Raw genomic sequence first — 16,805 nt, forward strand, 5'->3', positions numbered from 1 at the left:
GCTGAGGCCTGGATTGGGGCTTGGGGTCGGGGACTGGGGTCAGTGGCAAGTGAGACATGGGGTACATTTTGGTGAGTCAGTGTGTATTCATGGAGCTCAGGAGATACAGTGGAGGGGGCTACATGTGTGTGCATGTGTGAGTTCTGACAAGCTGTGTCTGACTGTTGATTATTTGGGGGCATTGCATGAGGCTGTGTATGACCTGTTATGCCTGTGTGCTTTTCTGGGATGTAATCTGGAAGGTTCCAGTGCTGCAGTTGGGCAAGGGTCTGCATCTACACCTCTATGTGATAGTGCCCATGGCTCCAGATGTTGTGCGTGTGTGCTTTGGGGTAGGAGTCAGTAGGACTGCAGTCGTGTGAGACTGCAGGACCATGCAACTTTGAGGGCAGAAGAATGTACCAAGGCAGGCTCTTTGTGTTTTAGGGTTTGGGTTGAGTCCAGGGGGCAGGATTATGACTGTGTGTGTCTGTGTCATTTCCCCGCTTGGGAGTGGCCAAGGCAGGCTGTAGGTATAGCTGGGTATGAGGGCTGTTTGGCTGGAAAGCCCATCTTGGGAATGGGTTGGGGATAGGGGCTGGACTGGGATTGGTGTCCCTCAGCCTTACGGCAGAAGATACAATCCACGAGGGCAGCTAGACAGGGAGCAGAGGCCCTGACAGGCAAGACGGCGGAAACATCATTGCCTGGTCTCTGTAGATATGTCCGGGACTTGCCTCCTTGCCTCCATAGCCTCAGTTGCGTGTTTTGGCCCCTGTCCATCTTTCTTGTGTTGGTTTTGAGATCAAGGGCAAGGGTTGGAGCACTTGCTGGGGCGTTGGCTCCTCTTCTTGCGAAACTCAAACTCATCAACGGTCCACACCGCTCCCTTCTCACTCTCCACTCGCACAAAGCACTTGTGCAAGCTCAAGTTGTGGCGGATGGCATTCTGTGCAAGGAAGACCAGGCCCCCGGGCAGGGATGGGGTAGACAGTCATCCAGTGAGTTCAGCAGACCTCAGCACTGACCTGCCCCTTTCCCACACGTTTAGCCTGAGGTGAACCACCCTTGGAGCCATCCCGGCCCCTGCTGGGTACAGAGGTGCTCACCTTCCAGGTGGCCGGGTGGTTTCTGAAGTAGGCAAACATGCGTGTGAACCAGTGGTAGATTTCATTGAGTGTTCTCTGCTTCTCTGGAGCTTCCAGGATGGCCTGGAAGGTGGAATCGGGTGGAGTGAGCATGCTCCCTCAGAATTGTGCCTGAGGGAGGAGCCTACTCTAGGCTCTCTGCCTGGGATAGGTGTGTAGTTGTGGGTCAAGGGAGAGGAAGGAGAGAATGGGGTGAGGCATGGGGGCAAGGATGAAGTTAGTCGTGCGGTGGGCAGTGGAAAGGGTAGTTTTTAGTGTCACGGTTTGGCTGGCACTGCCCTGGCTTGTACTAGTTTTCGGTCCAGGGACAGCTGTGGGGTGAAGCTCCTCAGAGCTGAGGTTTGTTACTGCAGGATTCCACTCTCGGTGCAGAGGGACGCAGCAGGGTGGGAGGCAAGCACCCCTGACCCCCAGCTGCCAGGCCTAGGCTGCCCCGCTTACCCATCGGATGAGGGTGGCGTAGGTGAAAGGGGGTCTCATGTTGTGGAACTTGAAATAGTCCATGCTGTGGAAGAACTCTGCAGAGGGTTGGGATAGATCAGGCCCCATGACCTCCTCACACCCTACCCCACCTTTGTCTCCACTGTGAGTCCAAGGCCTGAAATCCTCCCGTTAGCACCAAGGGGGGGGGGTCTGTGATCACACACAGGTACTGTTTACTGAGTACCCGCCATCAGCTAACTCTTCCTTGTACCGCTTTTCCCAAAATAGCTCTCCCCCCGATTAAAAAGAAGTCGGGTAACGTGCACATCAAAGGCACGTAAGCAGTTCAAGTGACGTAGCCAGTATGACACCAAAGAGTTGTGGTTCCTGGTAAACCCACAGTCTAGGCCTGGCAGGTGGGAGTGGATTGGTGAGCTGGGAAGAATCCACCTGATTCCCCTTGAGGTAGGAAGAAGGGAGGGTTCTTTGGAGTGACTTAGCTAGGTCCCTCTCTCATGACCAAATCAAACAGCTGATGCCAGGTGGGTGAGGCATGGCTCCAATCCCCAAAAGACACGGGCCCGGAGCTATGGCTTTGTAACCATTGGAGGCTTCTAGGCCTAATAAACTCAGGTGCAGTTTCCTCCCAGCTGCTGGTGGGGGTGAGGGGAATGGGAACTCCTTTGTACCTCCTGGCACCAATTGGTATGAGGAGCGTGGGGTCATCAGATGGGGTGCAGACTCCACTGACCTGGAAAGGTGCCGTTTCCATGGCTTCCCCAGAGGTGCCTCCGCACGGCAAACAGGCTGTCCGAAGCCTCCCGGGGAGCAGACCAGGCTGGGAGAACACTGCCCTGTGTGCTCGCAGCTACAATGCAGCAAGAGCTCTTGTCCATTGAGGCCTGGGCGGATTTAGGAGAGAACGGTGATTGAGAGGCTTAAGCTTTTCATTTCGTTTTATCCTTTCCAAAATGATTTTGTATTTTTATTACTAATTAAATTTGTTTCTGGACAATTTTGCACATGTATGCAATACGTGCAGACCACTTTCACCCTACTTCCTTCCTCTACTGCTTACCTGCTTCCTCCTCACAAATCTCTCTCTCTCTCTCATATTCATGTCTATTTATTTTGTTTACAAAATATTGTTATTATTTTTGTTATTATTACTATTAGAGATGGGGTCTTACTATGTAGCCCTGGCTGGCCTGGAACTTACAGAAACTTACCTGCCTCTGCATCCTGAGTGTACCACCATGCCTTGTCTATTCATTTTATTTTTGTCTTACTTAATTATTTTTCTGAGATAGTCTCACTGTATAAATCCGGCTGGCCTGTACCGCCCATCTCCTAGCTCTACCTCTGGAGTTCTGGGATTATAAGTGTGTGTCACCACGTGTGGCTTCTATTTTTATTTTATATTTTATTTTTTTTAGACAGGGTCTCTCTGTGTAGTCCTGGCTGTCCTGGAGCTCACTCTGTAGACCAGGCTGGCTTCAAACTCACAGCGATCCACCTACCTCTTCCTCCCAAGTTCTGGGATTAAAGGCATGCGCCACCACACCGGCTTTCCATTTTACTTTTAAAAATGTTTGCTTGTTTATTTATTTACTTATGCAGGGTCTCACATTGTAATACAGGCTAGTCTGCAATTTACTATGTAGCACAGGATGGCCTCAAACTTGGGGCGCGCGCTTGCTGTATCAACCTCCTAAGTGCTGAGATTACTGCCTAACCACCACTCAGTTTCCATTTTATTTTTACTTAAAAAATGTTTTTCTGAGGCAGGGTCTCATGTAGCCCATGCTGGCCCTCTAGCTTGCTATGTATCATAGGATGACCTTGACACTCCTGATCCTCTTGCCTCCACCTCTGGAGTGCTGGCATTATAGGTACGAGTCATTATACCCAGCTTCCATTCTATTTTGATTGTAAATGAACAAAAGGATTTTGTGTGTATGGGCATTTTGCCTGCATGCATGTCTGTGCACCACATATGTGCCTGGTGCCTGTGGAGGCCAGAGAAGTACACTGGATCCACTGGAACTGGAGTTGAGACAGTTGTGAGCTGCCCTGTGGGTGCTGGGAAACTCTGGTCCCCTGGAAGAACAGCAGGTTCTCTTAATCCCTGATCCATCTCTCCAGTCCTCCAACCCCACTTTATTTTAAAATTTGCATTTACTTATTTGCTTATATTTATATCTCACTTGTGTGTATGTGTGATGTGTATACACATACATGTTGGTATGTGTGTAAGTGCTGGTGCATGTGTAGAGATCGGAGGGCAATCTTGGGTGTTAGTCCTAACCTTTCACCTTGTTTGAGACAGGATCTCTTGTATGCCTCTGCTTATGCCAGGCTAGCCGGCCTATGAGCTTTGAGTTTGGAGGATTCTGTTTTTTTCAGACAGAGTTTCCCTATGTAGACCAGTCTGGCCTGAATTTATAGGGATCTAACTGCCTCTGTCTCCTGGGTGCTGGGATTAAAGGCCTGTGCTACCATGCACAGCATTTTGGGTAATTCTGTCTCCACCTAAGTGCGCTGGGATTACAGACTTGTATACTCTGCATCTGGTGTGGGTGCTGGGATCCAAACTCAGATCCTTTTACTTGTATGGCAAGCACTCTTCCTATTGAACGTCCTCCCCAACTCCTGTTTATTTGGGTTTTTTTGTTTTGTTTTGTTTTTCAAGACAAGGTTTCTATGTAACAGTCCTGGCTGTCCTGGAACTCACTCTGTAGACCAGGCTGGCCTCGAACTCACAGAGATCCACCTGCCTCTGCCTCTTGAGTGCTGGGATTAAAGGCGTGCACCATCACCATCTGGCTATTTGTATTTTTTTAACTTTTATTCTCCTCTCATACATTACATCTCACCCATAGTTTCCCCTCCCTCCACTCCTCCCAGTTCCTCCCTCCACATCCGCTCTCCCCCAGATCAACTCCTCCAGTTTCTGATAAAATAAGACTGGGCACAAACCCTCATATCATGGCTGGACGTGGCAACTCAGTATTTTTTTTTTTAAGAGACAAGGTCTTCTGTGTTGGTCAGGATGGTTTTGAACTCAAGGGGTCAAGTGATCCTCCTTCAAGTAGCTAGAACTACAGGTGCATAGTGTGTGTCTAGTGAGGTCAGTGCTTTTGAGAAGGGCACCACCCTCTTGCCAATTGCAGGCTGTGGCTGAACTCCACCAAGAAGCTGTGGAGCATCTTGATTAGATACAGGAGTGAGCATGCTATGAAGCCATAGATACTGAGGCTGGGGGTGAGCAGGGGCTGAATTGGGATCCCCTAGCATCCAACTGTGAATTTGAGAGAATCAACACAGTCTTCCTGACCTCAGTTGTCTTCATTTGGTCATTAGGATGACAGTGGTAGCTACCCCAGTTGTAGTATGAGACTTGAGTTCAAGTTCACATGAGCGAAGTGCCTGGGACTGGGTGTGTGAAATGTACGGTCACATAGGACCCTACAGTGTTCAAGGTTCTGAGGTTGTTATCTTGAAATTTGAATATAGGGCCCCCTGTTTTCTGAGTCTGCCACTGGTGCATTGGGGTTACTGTCTGCCTTCTGTATGTGCCTATTTACTATTGCTTTGAAAAAGCAGACTCGTGATGTTTGGGGGTCACAAGGTCAGAGGGTGTGTATGCATATTAAAGAGGTGGGAATGGCCTGTACAGGCCAGGGCTTGTATGTGAGGAGAGGTCACTTGGCCCTTAAGGGCTTCTCTGTTGCCCCCAGACGTTAAAGTCTCCTGCCTCTGGACTTGGGGTACTCACCATAGCCGGAGCCTTTGACAGTGCCATCTTCCCGGCCAGGTGGGCCTGCATAGCACCCAGCTTCTCCTTTTCCAGCTCCAGCTGTGGGGATGCACACCAAAGTGAGCGTTCCGCCTGGTCTTTCTTAGCCACACCTTTGACTGCACTAAGGCCTTCCCTTGGAGGCCGCCCCCCCATCCTTCTTTGCCCTCAGCCACCCCCAGCAGGCATTACCTGCTGTTCCAGAGACTGCACCACTTCTCTCTGCAGGAGGCACTGCGCTTTGCCCTTCTCATCCAGGAGGTGATCTGCTTGGCAATGCCTGAGCAAGGAGAAGATTCCATGGAGCTGACCGTGCTGGCTCAGGCCTCCAGGCTTGGTGTTCCATTTAGGGACAGCCAAGACCCTTTGGGAGATTTCTCCTTAGAGTCAGTTTGTCTACACCCAACCAGAGCCCCGTCTCCCTCCCCCATCTGGACTGCCGTAAACACACACTCTTCAGCAATTACTGGCTTCCGGGCCTGAGCTATTAGAAAGGTGGTGGGAGGGAGACCGGTAGGTACCTCAGGTGGTGGGCACAGCCTGTGCAAAGGCGGGCCGTGCAGGGCGTGTATCGTTGCCAAGAGTTAGGTGTGATTAGTGAAATACAGAAGGGGAAGGGAGCAGATAGGAAGCCGAAGGGAAAGAGCGACAGGCATCTAGAGGAGCAGAAACTCGAGGCTCGGTAATGTGTGTTGTGTAGGGGAAAAAGCAGTTGGGAGTGTGGGTTCCGGAGCCTGGCTGCCTGGGTTCATGGCCAACAGTCATCACACCCGTGTGCGCTTGATTGAGACTTAATTCTGTTTGGGCCTTAGTTCCTTTGTGTATACAACGGAACTAAGATAACTCTCAGCATATACCTTCATTATTATGTTTCATCATAGAAGTGAGACAACCTGGGCCTAGAGAAGCCCAGCAACTTGCCCACGATCACAGACCAGGGATGGATGAAGTCTCAGCCTTTACTACTTTCTTCTTATCATCCATCAAAAGGATTCTGAGTTGAGATATGCAGTCCAGACCTCTGCTCAGACACCAGAACCCCATGGGTAGAGTCAGGATACTCACTTAAGAAACTCTTCTGGCTCCTCGAAGACCTTCTCACAACCAGGCCACTTGCACACTCCATTTGCCAGCAGTGGGTAGGATCCTTGCGGGGCAGCCAAAAGGTTGCTAGGTTGGGGGTGAGAGAATCCAGGACATGAGCAGAGGGGTGGGCAGAGAGAACGGGGTCTTCCCAACACTGGCAACTTACTTATCTTTCCTGGGTGTCCCTGAGCGTGGGAAGGTGCAGAGTAGAGCCGGCTCCCTGGACACCCATTCCAGACTGGCTACGTTGATCCCTGTGGGTAGAGACCGTGTACTTCTGGAGCTTGTTCCAGAGGCTTCTACGTTCCCTGAATCTTGAAGATTCTGACTCATAGGACACTGCTGTTCCCACAGAGCAGGGCTTCTGACGGGGCAGCCTAAAGATGCCCACTGGTAAGTAATGACACTTTGACTAATGGCAGCGATTTATGGTTTTTGACATTCTGTGTCTTCAAGGTTCTAAGCCTGAGGGTTTTTGGAAGTTGGAGTTTTCATGACTCTTAAGACCCCTCTAGACCTCCATAGGGCTGCAACTAAGACAAGTTTACATTGTGTATATTCGAAGATCTGAGGACTTGGAGATTCTGTGAAGCCATAGGGAGAAAGCTGAGGTCTTTACCAGGTGGCAGGCCAGGCCGGGCCTTGAGGGAGAAGACCCCAGTGGCAGCAGAAGGTGGTGGGAGGCTGATCATGGCCGGGTTGTCCAGTGGGCGCACTTGTAGAACAGGGGTCTGGGCATGGGCATCCACAGTGGAGAGCTGAGGAACAGACATGGGTCATGGCTCAGCCTGGCTCGGGCTTCTGCCTCACGGTTGTCCTGTTTGCTCCCTCTTCCCAGCCTGTTCAGATTCCATACCTGATGCATGAAGTGTGGTCTGTCCTGGAGAAGTGCCTGCAGGTGGGGTGAAGGGCCTAGTCGGGCCCCAGAGGGTGCCACCATGACCAGGGGTACTGTAGGCAGCTGGAAGGAGAGGCAGACGCCATGAGAAGCTAGCCTCATGATCACAGTTCTGTGTCTCATTCATCAACTTTTCACTGAAGTTCCACGTGGTAGGAACTATTAACATAGCCAGTTCACACGTGGACTCTGAGGCTCATGGAGACACGACTCACCAATATCAAACAGTTCCAAGTGGTAGAGTTGGCCCCAACACTGTCACCTTACCTTTCTGGGCTCCAGCCATCTCCTCTTGTCACAGTGAGATGAAGACACATGGCTATGCCCAAGGGATCATAGTAAGGTCTCCTTTTGGGACAAGGATTGGGAGGGTGGGGGAGCCTCGAATCTCTGAGGCCTGGAGAGTGGGGATTTTCTTGGCCCTGTAACATCTGCATAAGTCATAGACTTGCCTGGGACCCATAAACCACTTCCTGTGCCCCAGCCAGCCCCCCTCCTGCCACATGCCACAGTAAAGGTCGGCACCTATAGGCCCAGGTACCCCACCCTGCTTGCCCCATTCTGGGCCCCGGGCCTCACCTGCAGCTGTGATGGTGGCAGGGGGTTCAAGGAAGAAGTGTGAGCCCCACCTCGCAGGTCCCGGCCTTGGAAGGTTCCCCCAGGACCCCTGGTCCCTAGGAGCTCTGAGGCCTTGGGTGCAGTCTTCCAGCTTGGCAAGACTCCTGGGGATGGACCAAGGGCCAAGGAAGGGGCCACGGGCTTGGCTGGCCTGGGGTTGGGCATTGGGTTCTTGTCAGAGGCAGGCTGCAGGGACAACAGTGGAATGGAGTCACGTGCGTTCCAGGGGTGGTGTAAGATGGTCATCCAATTGAACCATACAGATAGCCTCTGGTCAGAGCAGATGTTGGCTAGGGCATGCCCCAAAGGGCCCCATAACTATACCCTAGCCCTTGTCTGTCTTACACACATACACCCTACCCTGATACGTTTTGTGTGTGTGTGTGTGTGTGTGTGTGTGTGTGTGTATAAGATATATATCTATATATCTATATATATATATATATCTATCTATATATCCCCCACATGTACATGTCCAGCACCTGACTTGTCTGCATGCACCACACAGCCCTGTTGTGTTTGTGGGGCAATGGGGAGTTGGTTGGTGGGGCCTCAGCCTTCTGGTACTCCCTGCGTTCTGTACAGGCTGCAGTCTTTGCTGATTCTGCTGGGACTCGTCTTAGACTCTCTTCTCATTATTTTATTCCAGTGACTTGGGCATGAGCTCACAGATTCAGCTGGATGCTCTGCGAGGGAAGGTTCCAGGGAACTAGTACTACTAGTGAGAAGTCCACAGCAATAGTTTAGGCAAGTGATGCTGCTCTACTAACCTGGATAACGCAGAGGAGCTGGGAAGAAATGGCTGGATACTAAGTCTCCTTTGAAGACAGAGTCGGGCAGAGTTGCTGGAAGCTTGGATGTAGGAGATGAGAGAAAGGGTCAAGATGACTTCTGGGGTCGGGCATAAGCAGCTGTGACAAAGTGGGCACTACCAGAGATGGAGGATGGAGGAGCGAGTTTGCAGTGATAACAGTCAGCTGTGGCTAGACGCAAAGGTAAGCATTAGATGCCTGGATAGACATGCGGGCAGGGAACTGAATTCAAGACTGCAGAGCTCAGGGCCACGGTGGGGGTTAGTCTTCTCTGGGCTTCTGTCTTGCACGGAGTTAGCATGGCAGGTGCCAGAAAAAAAAAGAGGGATAGGATTTCTTGATCTAGGGCCTTTGGGTGCCCCCCAAATTAGCCTCACCCCTACTTGCCCCAATCTATGTTCCTCAAGGTTGGAATTCCTACACCATATCCTCTTCCCCTAGCCATACCTCAGTCTTTGGTGTTCCTCCTCAAGGTGAGCTAGGCCTCTCTGCTGAGCCCCAGTACCTTACAGCCCCTCAGAGGCATGGCTTTTTTTTTTCTTTCAGGATCTTACAGTTCTAGTCAGAGAGGCAACCAGATCTTGAAGTGACTATATAATTCTACCCCCCTTTTAAATTAAAGGGGTGCCCAGGTTCATAATTCTATAGTCTTTCCATAGCCTTTTCTGACAGGGTCTCATTTAGCCTGGGCTGACCCGGAACTCCTTACATAGCTGTGTTGTTCTTGAACTGTTAGCCTCTGCTTTCTGAGTGCTGGGATTACAAGGCACCATTCCAGACTGATGTCTCCACATCTTTCTCTAGGAAGTCTGTATCCGTGTCTACAGTTCAGAAACTCCCTGCTCTGTATATGTGTGCGCGTGTGTATGTCATTCTCTAGTCTACTATACTACCTGGGTTGGGCAGATGGCTTCTGAAAACAGCCAGGGGAGCACAGAAGTGTTCTGGAAGGCAATTTCTTCTTTGCTATCATGTCATGGAGATCATCAGAACTGTGGTCCTGAGAGAGACTGGTGTGAGTTTAATACCTAGGTATTAAAACTGTAGTGTCTCAGGGGTTAAACCATTAGCATGAGAACCAGGGGTCTGGGTCTGTGGAGGCTGAGAACACGGGCTTCATAGAACAGTGATGAGATGAGGAGGTGAAAGACTGAATGAAGGCAGGCAGCCATGAGGTGATGCTTCTCCAAGGCAAAGGGCAGCAAAGAAAACAATCAGAAACTAGGCGAAGGCCAGGAAGAGATTATAAAAGGAGCCAGTCCTGCTGACATCTTGATCTTGGTCTTCTAGACTCCAGAACTGTGACACAATAAACTATGCTGTATAAGTCACCCAGTTTGTGATACTTCATTACAGCAGTCCAAGCAAATATGTATCAAGTTCGGTGAGTAGAATTTTCCACCATAATGGCTTAGCCCTCATGGGCGGACCATGGTCACTTTTGAAGCAGTCTAGATATTTGGCCAGAACTTATAAGAAATCTCCCTAAATACATCTGGAACTGGTGTGACTCTGGGAAGCATCAGTACATTCTCAGAAAGGGGACCCAAATTGGATATGGTCTGTCTAGTGGTAGTAGGGACCTAGAGGGCTGGGCTGGCCAGCCAGCTTCCTGCACTGTCTGTTGGGGCGTCCCTTTTTGACTGTTTCTCAGAAGCTGTATGGAGGTTGTTTCTGGGACATAGAATATGTTTTCCTATCGGGGTCTACATCTGGGCCCTGTTGTCACAACCCCAACTTGGCCAGATTTTTCTGCCATTGACGTCATGGCGGCCGGATGCACCGGGCTTCATCGGCAACAGAGGAAGAGAAGGGGGCAGACAACCCACCCCACAGGTTTCGTTCCGAGAACTGCCTGGTCCATCCCATAGCCGGATAGGCCCAGGTAGGGTGATGTGGGTGCTAGCGGATGTGGTAGGTGACGTCCATCTGGCCACCATGCAAACCCCAAGTTCTGTAGATCCTGTATTTCTTGGATGTCAGGCCCAAGGTTGGACGCTTGGTGAGTGTTAGGCAGGCCTCATGGATATTGGGACCCGTTGGGTCTTCAAATGGTATAGTAGCTGAAACTTAGAACTATAGGGCCTCATTTCTTAGAGCCAATGGATTTCAGGATCTCAGGAATACAAACTTTGTAGGGTGCATGGATTCACCTTCTCACTGTGTGGGTCGCTGTCCCAGAGTCCAAAGAAATGGGAACCACCTAAAGGCTAGGAAGCCCAAAACTCTATAAGGCCTCTTGCTGGGCCTGGAATGTCAGCAAGTTCTCCTCAGCTTCCTCCCCGAGCTCCCTAAAGGCAGAGAATTGGAAGGACCCTCTTCTGCCCTGATCTGTAGGACAGGCTTTGCCCTCCTTTCTAATTTGGGACAGTAACAGGGGCCATCTGCCAAAGTTAGTACATATAAAATGCTGAGCAAAATGTCTCACTGATAAATGGACACTTACATATAGCTCCAGCCCCCATATCCTGGGACAGCATTCCCCAAATCATAACATTCTGCCAGAGATAGGGGCAAGAGGAAGACATTTGGCCTGGGACTCATGGAAAGAGTACACCACCAGGCTCTTTGGAAAGACCTCAGAATAGTGATCTCCAGGAATCCAGCACCAACTCTGAGGACACATTCTTAATGATATCCCTCCATCATTACTATTCTCTGGTCAGCTAGGGCTTCTGACTCATGGGGTCCAGGGTCTTACATAGGCCAGAGTTTCTGAGGCTTGGCCTCATTCCATGATTATGGACCATCTTGCTGAAATCTGGATCCAATTTTTGAGAAGGCAGAAAGGGGGACTGACATCTCAGGTCTCCTGGGTACTGTGGGGTAAACTGAGGCCACAATGGGGGATGGTCAGAGGCAAGGTCCCACTGAGAATTCTGAGATCTGATCTTGGGTTTAACTGACAACATCTCTGTGAGGCCTGGAAAGAGTATGGGATGGAGGAAGGCCAGGGTCTTTCTGTCCTGTGTCTGGGGTAAATCATACAAAGGCCAGGGTCTTTCTGTCTTGTCATCCATCCATCCATCCATCCATCCATCCATCCATCCATCCATCCATCATGTGTGTTTGTGTGTGCCCATATGTATATGAATAAAGATATGGGGAAACAGACATGGAAGAAGAGATACAGATCGAGAGAGAGATAGAGATATAGAGTGAGGGACATGAGATGGAACAGAAATAGATCACAGAGACGTGAGAGCTATTTAGAGAAACAGTGACAGAGAAATAATGAGAAAAAGAGTGAAAGAAACAGAGAGAGAGAGAGAGGATTGACTCAAATAATCACTGGCCTCTGGCTGGAGGACTAATGCCGCTAGGTGCCAGAAACACCCATGGCTGGTATTGAATTGTTTTGCAAAGCAACATCAGAAAAGCAGTATTGGTCTTGTACAAGGATAACTACTAAGGACCAGAGCAGAGTAGAAAGCTTTGGCCATAGACTTATGCATAGAGAGAATGGGATTTGTGATGAATGCAATGTTTCAACATGAGGAATCGTGCAGGCTAGATTAACAAATGCTTCTGAGACAGGAGAAAGTCAAGTGACTGGATAGAATGATCAGTCCACTTTCCCACCAGTACCTCTCTGCCCACTTGAAATGTCGTCAGCATCACAGGCTCTAGAATAATTTCCAGACCCCCGAAGACATACATTTTAATGCCTGTCATTTTGTGTTCAGCCTTGTGCTAAGCACCTAGCATGATTAATAGATCCAATCCCCAGAAAGAGCCTTTGAGGTAGGTGCTAGTATAACCATCACAGTACATACGAGGAAATGGAGGGACAGAGAGGTTGGGTGATGGTTAAAATTCACATAGATGACTTGAGGTAAGGCCAGATTGTTCCAGACAGTCTGGCTCCAGTACCCACACTTTTGACCTCTGTAGTAAATGGAAAAAATGAAGCCATAAAGGAGACTGGAAGTCAATATGGGGTGAACAATCATCTCATTTTCAAGTGGCAACATACTTTTAAAGCACAAAGCCATAGACAGAAGCCACATGAGAAAAGAGTAGTCTGAATACATAAAACACATGTGCATTACAAAGCACAATAAGTCGAAAAAAAAGCAAATGACAGTCAGGTATAGTGACGTGTGCCTTTAATCCCAGCACTCGTGAGACAGAGGCAGATGGCTGCGTCTCTGTGAATGTGAGGTCAGCCTGGTCTACACAGTGAGTTCTCTAGGCCAGCCAGGGCTATACAGTGAGACCCTGTCTCAAAACAAAAACAATAGAAAAGCACACAAATGGAGCTGGAGAGATGGCTCACTGGTCAAGAGCACTGGTTGCTTTTCCCGAGGAGGTGGCTTCAATTCCCAGCATCCATGTGGCAACACACAAACATCTGTCACTCTAGTCCCATGGGATCCCCCACCCTCTTCTGGTCTCTATGGGCACCAGGCACGCATATGGTGCACATGCAGGCAAACATGCATACCCATAAAATAAGTAAATAAATAAAATTGAAACACACATATTCACAAATGATGAACTTGGGGCAAATGTTTGCTATATACATATAGCCAATAGAAAGTTATTATGCTTTCCAAATTAAGATCTGTAGAAAAAAATCTTGAGTACTCTATTAGGAGTAAGAACATGATCATACAACTCCTGTTCACAAAGCACAAATGGCCAGTAGTCATTAAAAGTCACCAAAGAATGTAAAATTTAACAATGTAACTTCTTCTTATGATGGATTAAAAATGGTAATACCCACCTAAAATTCTAAGATTAGCTTGAATAGAAACAACATAAAACAAGACAGCATTTTGGAAAAGCAATTTGCAGAGAGAACAAAATACAAAACAAAACAAAAAAAAAACAACAACCCTTAAAACGAATACACCTTCTTCCCAGCTACTCCATTTTCAGGGTCCACGGAGTCAGTCATAGATTTTTGTAATTAGAAGAAACCTGAATATCCAACCATCAGCACTTAATTCAGGCAATTCAGAGTGTGATGTGAGGACAGTCATGGTAGACATAAAAGATCACGTGTTCATTTTTTTAGTATATGCTACAAAAATGGTTTTGATTGAATAAAGCAGGAACAAACCCCAAATACAGCGTGATTCTAATTTGTTTAAAAATACTAACAGCTAACAGTGAGAACTTACCATATACCAGATACAGTGCCACAGGACTAAGCCTGAAGAGACTAGCTCACTGTAGTCCTCAACTGCCTGTTCTCCATGGACATGAACTCTGGTCACACTCACACAGTCCTTTGCTAAACCATGGTTGACCACGCTGTGAAGTGCCTTTCGAGAGCGTGTCCTCTTATGTGACACAGCAGAAGTTCAATTAAATGCTAAGACTGACCTGCTGCTCACAACCCTCCTCGCCCGAGGACCAACGAAACTGAGAGCCATTTTTGGAAAACGGAGCTCTCCAGTCCTTATTAGCAAGTGCCAGCGTGGTCAGGATGGAAGAGACAGAGAGGAATCTAGTCAGGGCCTCGGAAAGACAAGGACAGCGAGTGGCCATCCACGGGAGAAAGACAGAGACAGACAAAGAAACAGAGTGAGACAGGAAAAGAAGTGGGGGGCATCAAGAGGAAAGAAATGAGATGCAGTTCAAGTGCCCAGTTCCAGCCAAAGCTCTGGCATTCATCGAGACTAGCATTTAAAAAACCTTGTCCATCTGTGTCTCAAACCATCAATTTTCTTCTTTTTGTCCCCGTCTAAGGACTGACTGCTCCACCTATCTGGTACTTAGGATAAATGGTATTAGTTTCAAAAGTCCTTACCTGGAGTTGACAGTGGCTGGGTGTTTCCAGCTGGATTGGAGGGCTCCTGACCCCCCCAATTGCTATCTCCCTGACACTTTCTCCAGCAGAGCTGTGTCTGGTGGGAGAGAGCAGGGACACTCACCTTGGTGAAGTGGACTGACAGAGAAGGATCAGCCTGGCTTGTGGGAAACTGCCACATTATCAAAAACAACTTTGCTTTTATACCGAGAAGAAAAACCACGGCGTGGAAGCCGCAGACCTCTCTCTTCTAATAATCCAATTTTTTTTGATGAGTGTGTGTGCTGATAATCACAGGGTGGGGGGGTTCTCATAGTTTTTTTTTCTCTCTCTCTCTCGCTTTGTTTATTCTTTTCTTATGAGACTTAAACGGAAATTTTGAAATTTTGGGTTTTTTCTTTGCCCTTTACAAGTCATCTGAAAATATGATTTCTTCCCCTCACCACAGAGGTAAAAGGTATCAATGAGATAACAGGGCTCATGAGAAACCACAATTTCTTAAACAAAAGTGTGTAGAGTCAGAAAAAAAAATAAGGGAAGATAAATCACAAAGGCATCCCAAGGCAGGTAGAGACGCGGTTCTGTGCATGGGAGGATGTTTGAGTACCCCTGGCTTGAACAGGAGAAAGGATCTGAAGCCCAACATCTGGATGGGAAACAGCAAAGAAAGAGATGGAAGAGTGCTTGGTTTCCAGAGGCTGCATCCTGCTTCAGGCCTCAGTTTCTCCTTAGGTAGAATCAATATGATCACCACCAATCCTGTTGCCAGAGGGTGGGAGATCTGGACACCTCTGTAACCTTTCTTTCCATAGAAGGCAAGAGCTGTGTAGTGCAGTTCATGGAGAAAGAAAGTGGGGTGTACTCCTACCACAAATTCATAGAATCAACCAGTCTCAGAATCACTGGCTCCTAGAATCTGCTGCGAGTCTCTGCGTGAAGAGGAAAGAATCTCCACATGCTGTTTATGCTTCATTGCTCTGACCCAGCCGTCACCCACCTGCGAACGGCCCTAACGGCCCCATACTAATGCATCGAACATCACAACCAAGGGCTAGGGTAAGAAAGGCTCAGCATGCAGCTCAGTGGCAGAGGGCTTGCTTAACATGCCCAAGACTCCTGGTTCCATCCTCAGTACCACCAAAACAAGATTAAGGAAAAAAAAAAGTCATACACAAGGCAGCCCAGGGTTCCCATCCTGTCAGGAACAATATAACTTATAGCCTGATGATTCTGACACCCCCCCACCCCTCACCAGCCTTTGTGACATTCTGCTATGAAGAGCCCCAGTTTCACCCAGCATCCTAACACACAGCAGTAATCACAGCACTCAGGAGGCTGAGGCAGAAGGATCAAGAGTTTAAGGCTGCCTGGGGCTATATAGCCAAATTCTGTCTCAAAAACCTAAACAACAGAAGGAAAGAAAAGCTACAGTTCCCCAAGGTTTAGGATTCTAAGTCACTGCCATCATTTTGGTAGCCAACATTTATCTAGAAATTTCCGCATTCCAGCCACAGAGCTGACCATTTCTCACAAACAATTGTGTCCAATCCTCACCCTTCGAGGTCCATCTCATCATTACTGTATTGCTATTATACCGATGGGGAAAATGGAGGTGCAACTTGTCCAAGATCACAAAGATGGAAAATAGGGGTCCTTAGCACTGGGTTCTGAAGTGCCCAGTTTTCGTGAAGCCCACAGTGTCGGGTTTTAATTTCTAGGATTCGATGACAGGGAAGTTCTGGGATTCGGAGACTCTTCTGGAGCTTGACGCTTGTGAGCTTTTAAAGTTTTTGTACAAGATTGACAGTTGCATTTTCTCGCTTTGGCACAGACCTGCTCCCTCCAACCACTGCTTAACATAGACCAGCCTCTACCGATTTCTCCTGACAAGGCATGGCCAAAGCTTCCAGCTTTTGGTGCCCTGGCACCCCGGGGAGCGTAGCGTTCCAGGTATCCAACTGCAACTTCTTTGCAAGACCGGCTTCAGGCCTGATGAAGAGAAAGTAGGAGTAAGTTTTTATTCACATGATATTAGTCTAGTGGCAAATACCCAGCCCTTTACCGTTTCCCTCCTTTGCCCCCTTTTCCTTCTCCCCTATCTTCAACACACACCTCCCCACACACGCCAAAAAAAAGAGAGTGGTTTTCCTCAACTTAACTCACCTTTCTAGAAAAGACAAGAGTGGAACTGATGTCTTGGCTTTGTAAAGACAAGAGGGGAAAAAAGTGAATAGAAAAAAAAAAAGACCTAAAAATATCAGCCAACAACAACAACAATAAA

The 16,805-nt window shown here is 48.5% G+C and overlaps 1 protein-coding gene across 2 annotated transcripts; it reads right to left on the reverse strand.

Moving 5' to 3' along the window:
* Window positions 1-24: 24 nt before the first annotated feature.
* Foxp3 (forkhead box P3) lies at window positions 25-8,131 on the reverse strand. 2 transcript variants are annotated; one of them, XM_059250968.1, is made up of 11 exons: window positions 7,913-8,131; window positions 7,292-7,396; window positions 7,055-7,193; window positions 6,602-6,689; window positions 6,415-6,519; window positions 5,542-5,629; window positions 5,329-5,409; window positions 2,302-2,452; window positions 1,569-1,645; window positions 1,089-1,190; window positions 25-928 (listed from the first exon to the last, which is right to left on the reverse strand). In XM_059250968.1, exons 1-11 carry the CDS (start codon window positions 8,114-8,116, stop codon window positions 785-787), a joined length of 1,284 nt encoding a protein of 427 aa, XP_059106951.1. In that variant the 5' UTR covers window positions 8,117-8,131; the 3' UTR covers window positions 25-784. The 2 variants fall into 2 exon arrangements, with proteins under 2 accessions (XP_059106951.1, XP_059106952.1); XM_059250969.1 differs by lacking the exon at window positions 7,292-7,396 and having other exon boundaries at window positions 7,913-8,116.
* Window positions 8,132-16,805: the final 8,674 nt, after the last annotated feature.

This window comes from Peromyscus eremicus, chromosome X (genome assembly GCF_949786415.1).
Source record: "Peromyscus eremicus chromosome X, PerEre_H2_v1, whole genome shotgun sequence".
Lineage (NCBI taxonomy): Eukaryota > Metazoa > Chordata > Mammalia > Rodentia > Cricetidae > Peromyscus > Peromyscus eremicus.

Coding starts and splice junctions, on each gene's coding strand:
- Foxp3 (XM_059250968.1), bottom strand. CDS start 8,116: ATGCCCAACCCCAGGCCAGCCAAGCCCGTGGCCCCTTCCTTGGCCCTT. Junction 6,690..7,054: donor CCGGCCTGGCCTGCCACCTG/GTAAAGACCTCA, acceptor CTCTACCCACAG/GGATCAACGTAGCCAGTCTG. Junction 5,410..5,541: donor TGCAGTCTCTGGAACAGCAG/GTAATGCCTGCT, acceptor GCATCCCCACAG/CTGGAGCTGGAAAAGGAGAA.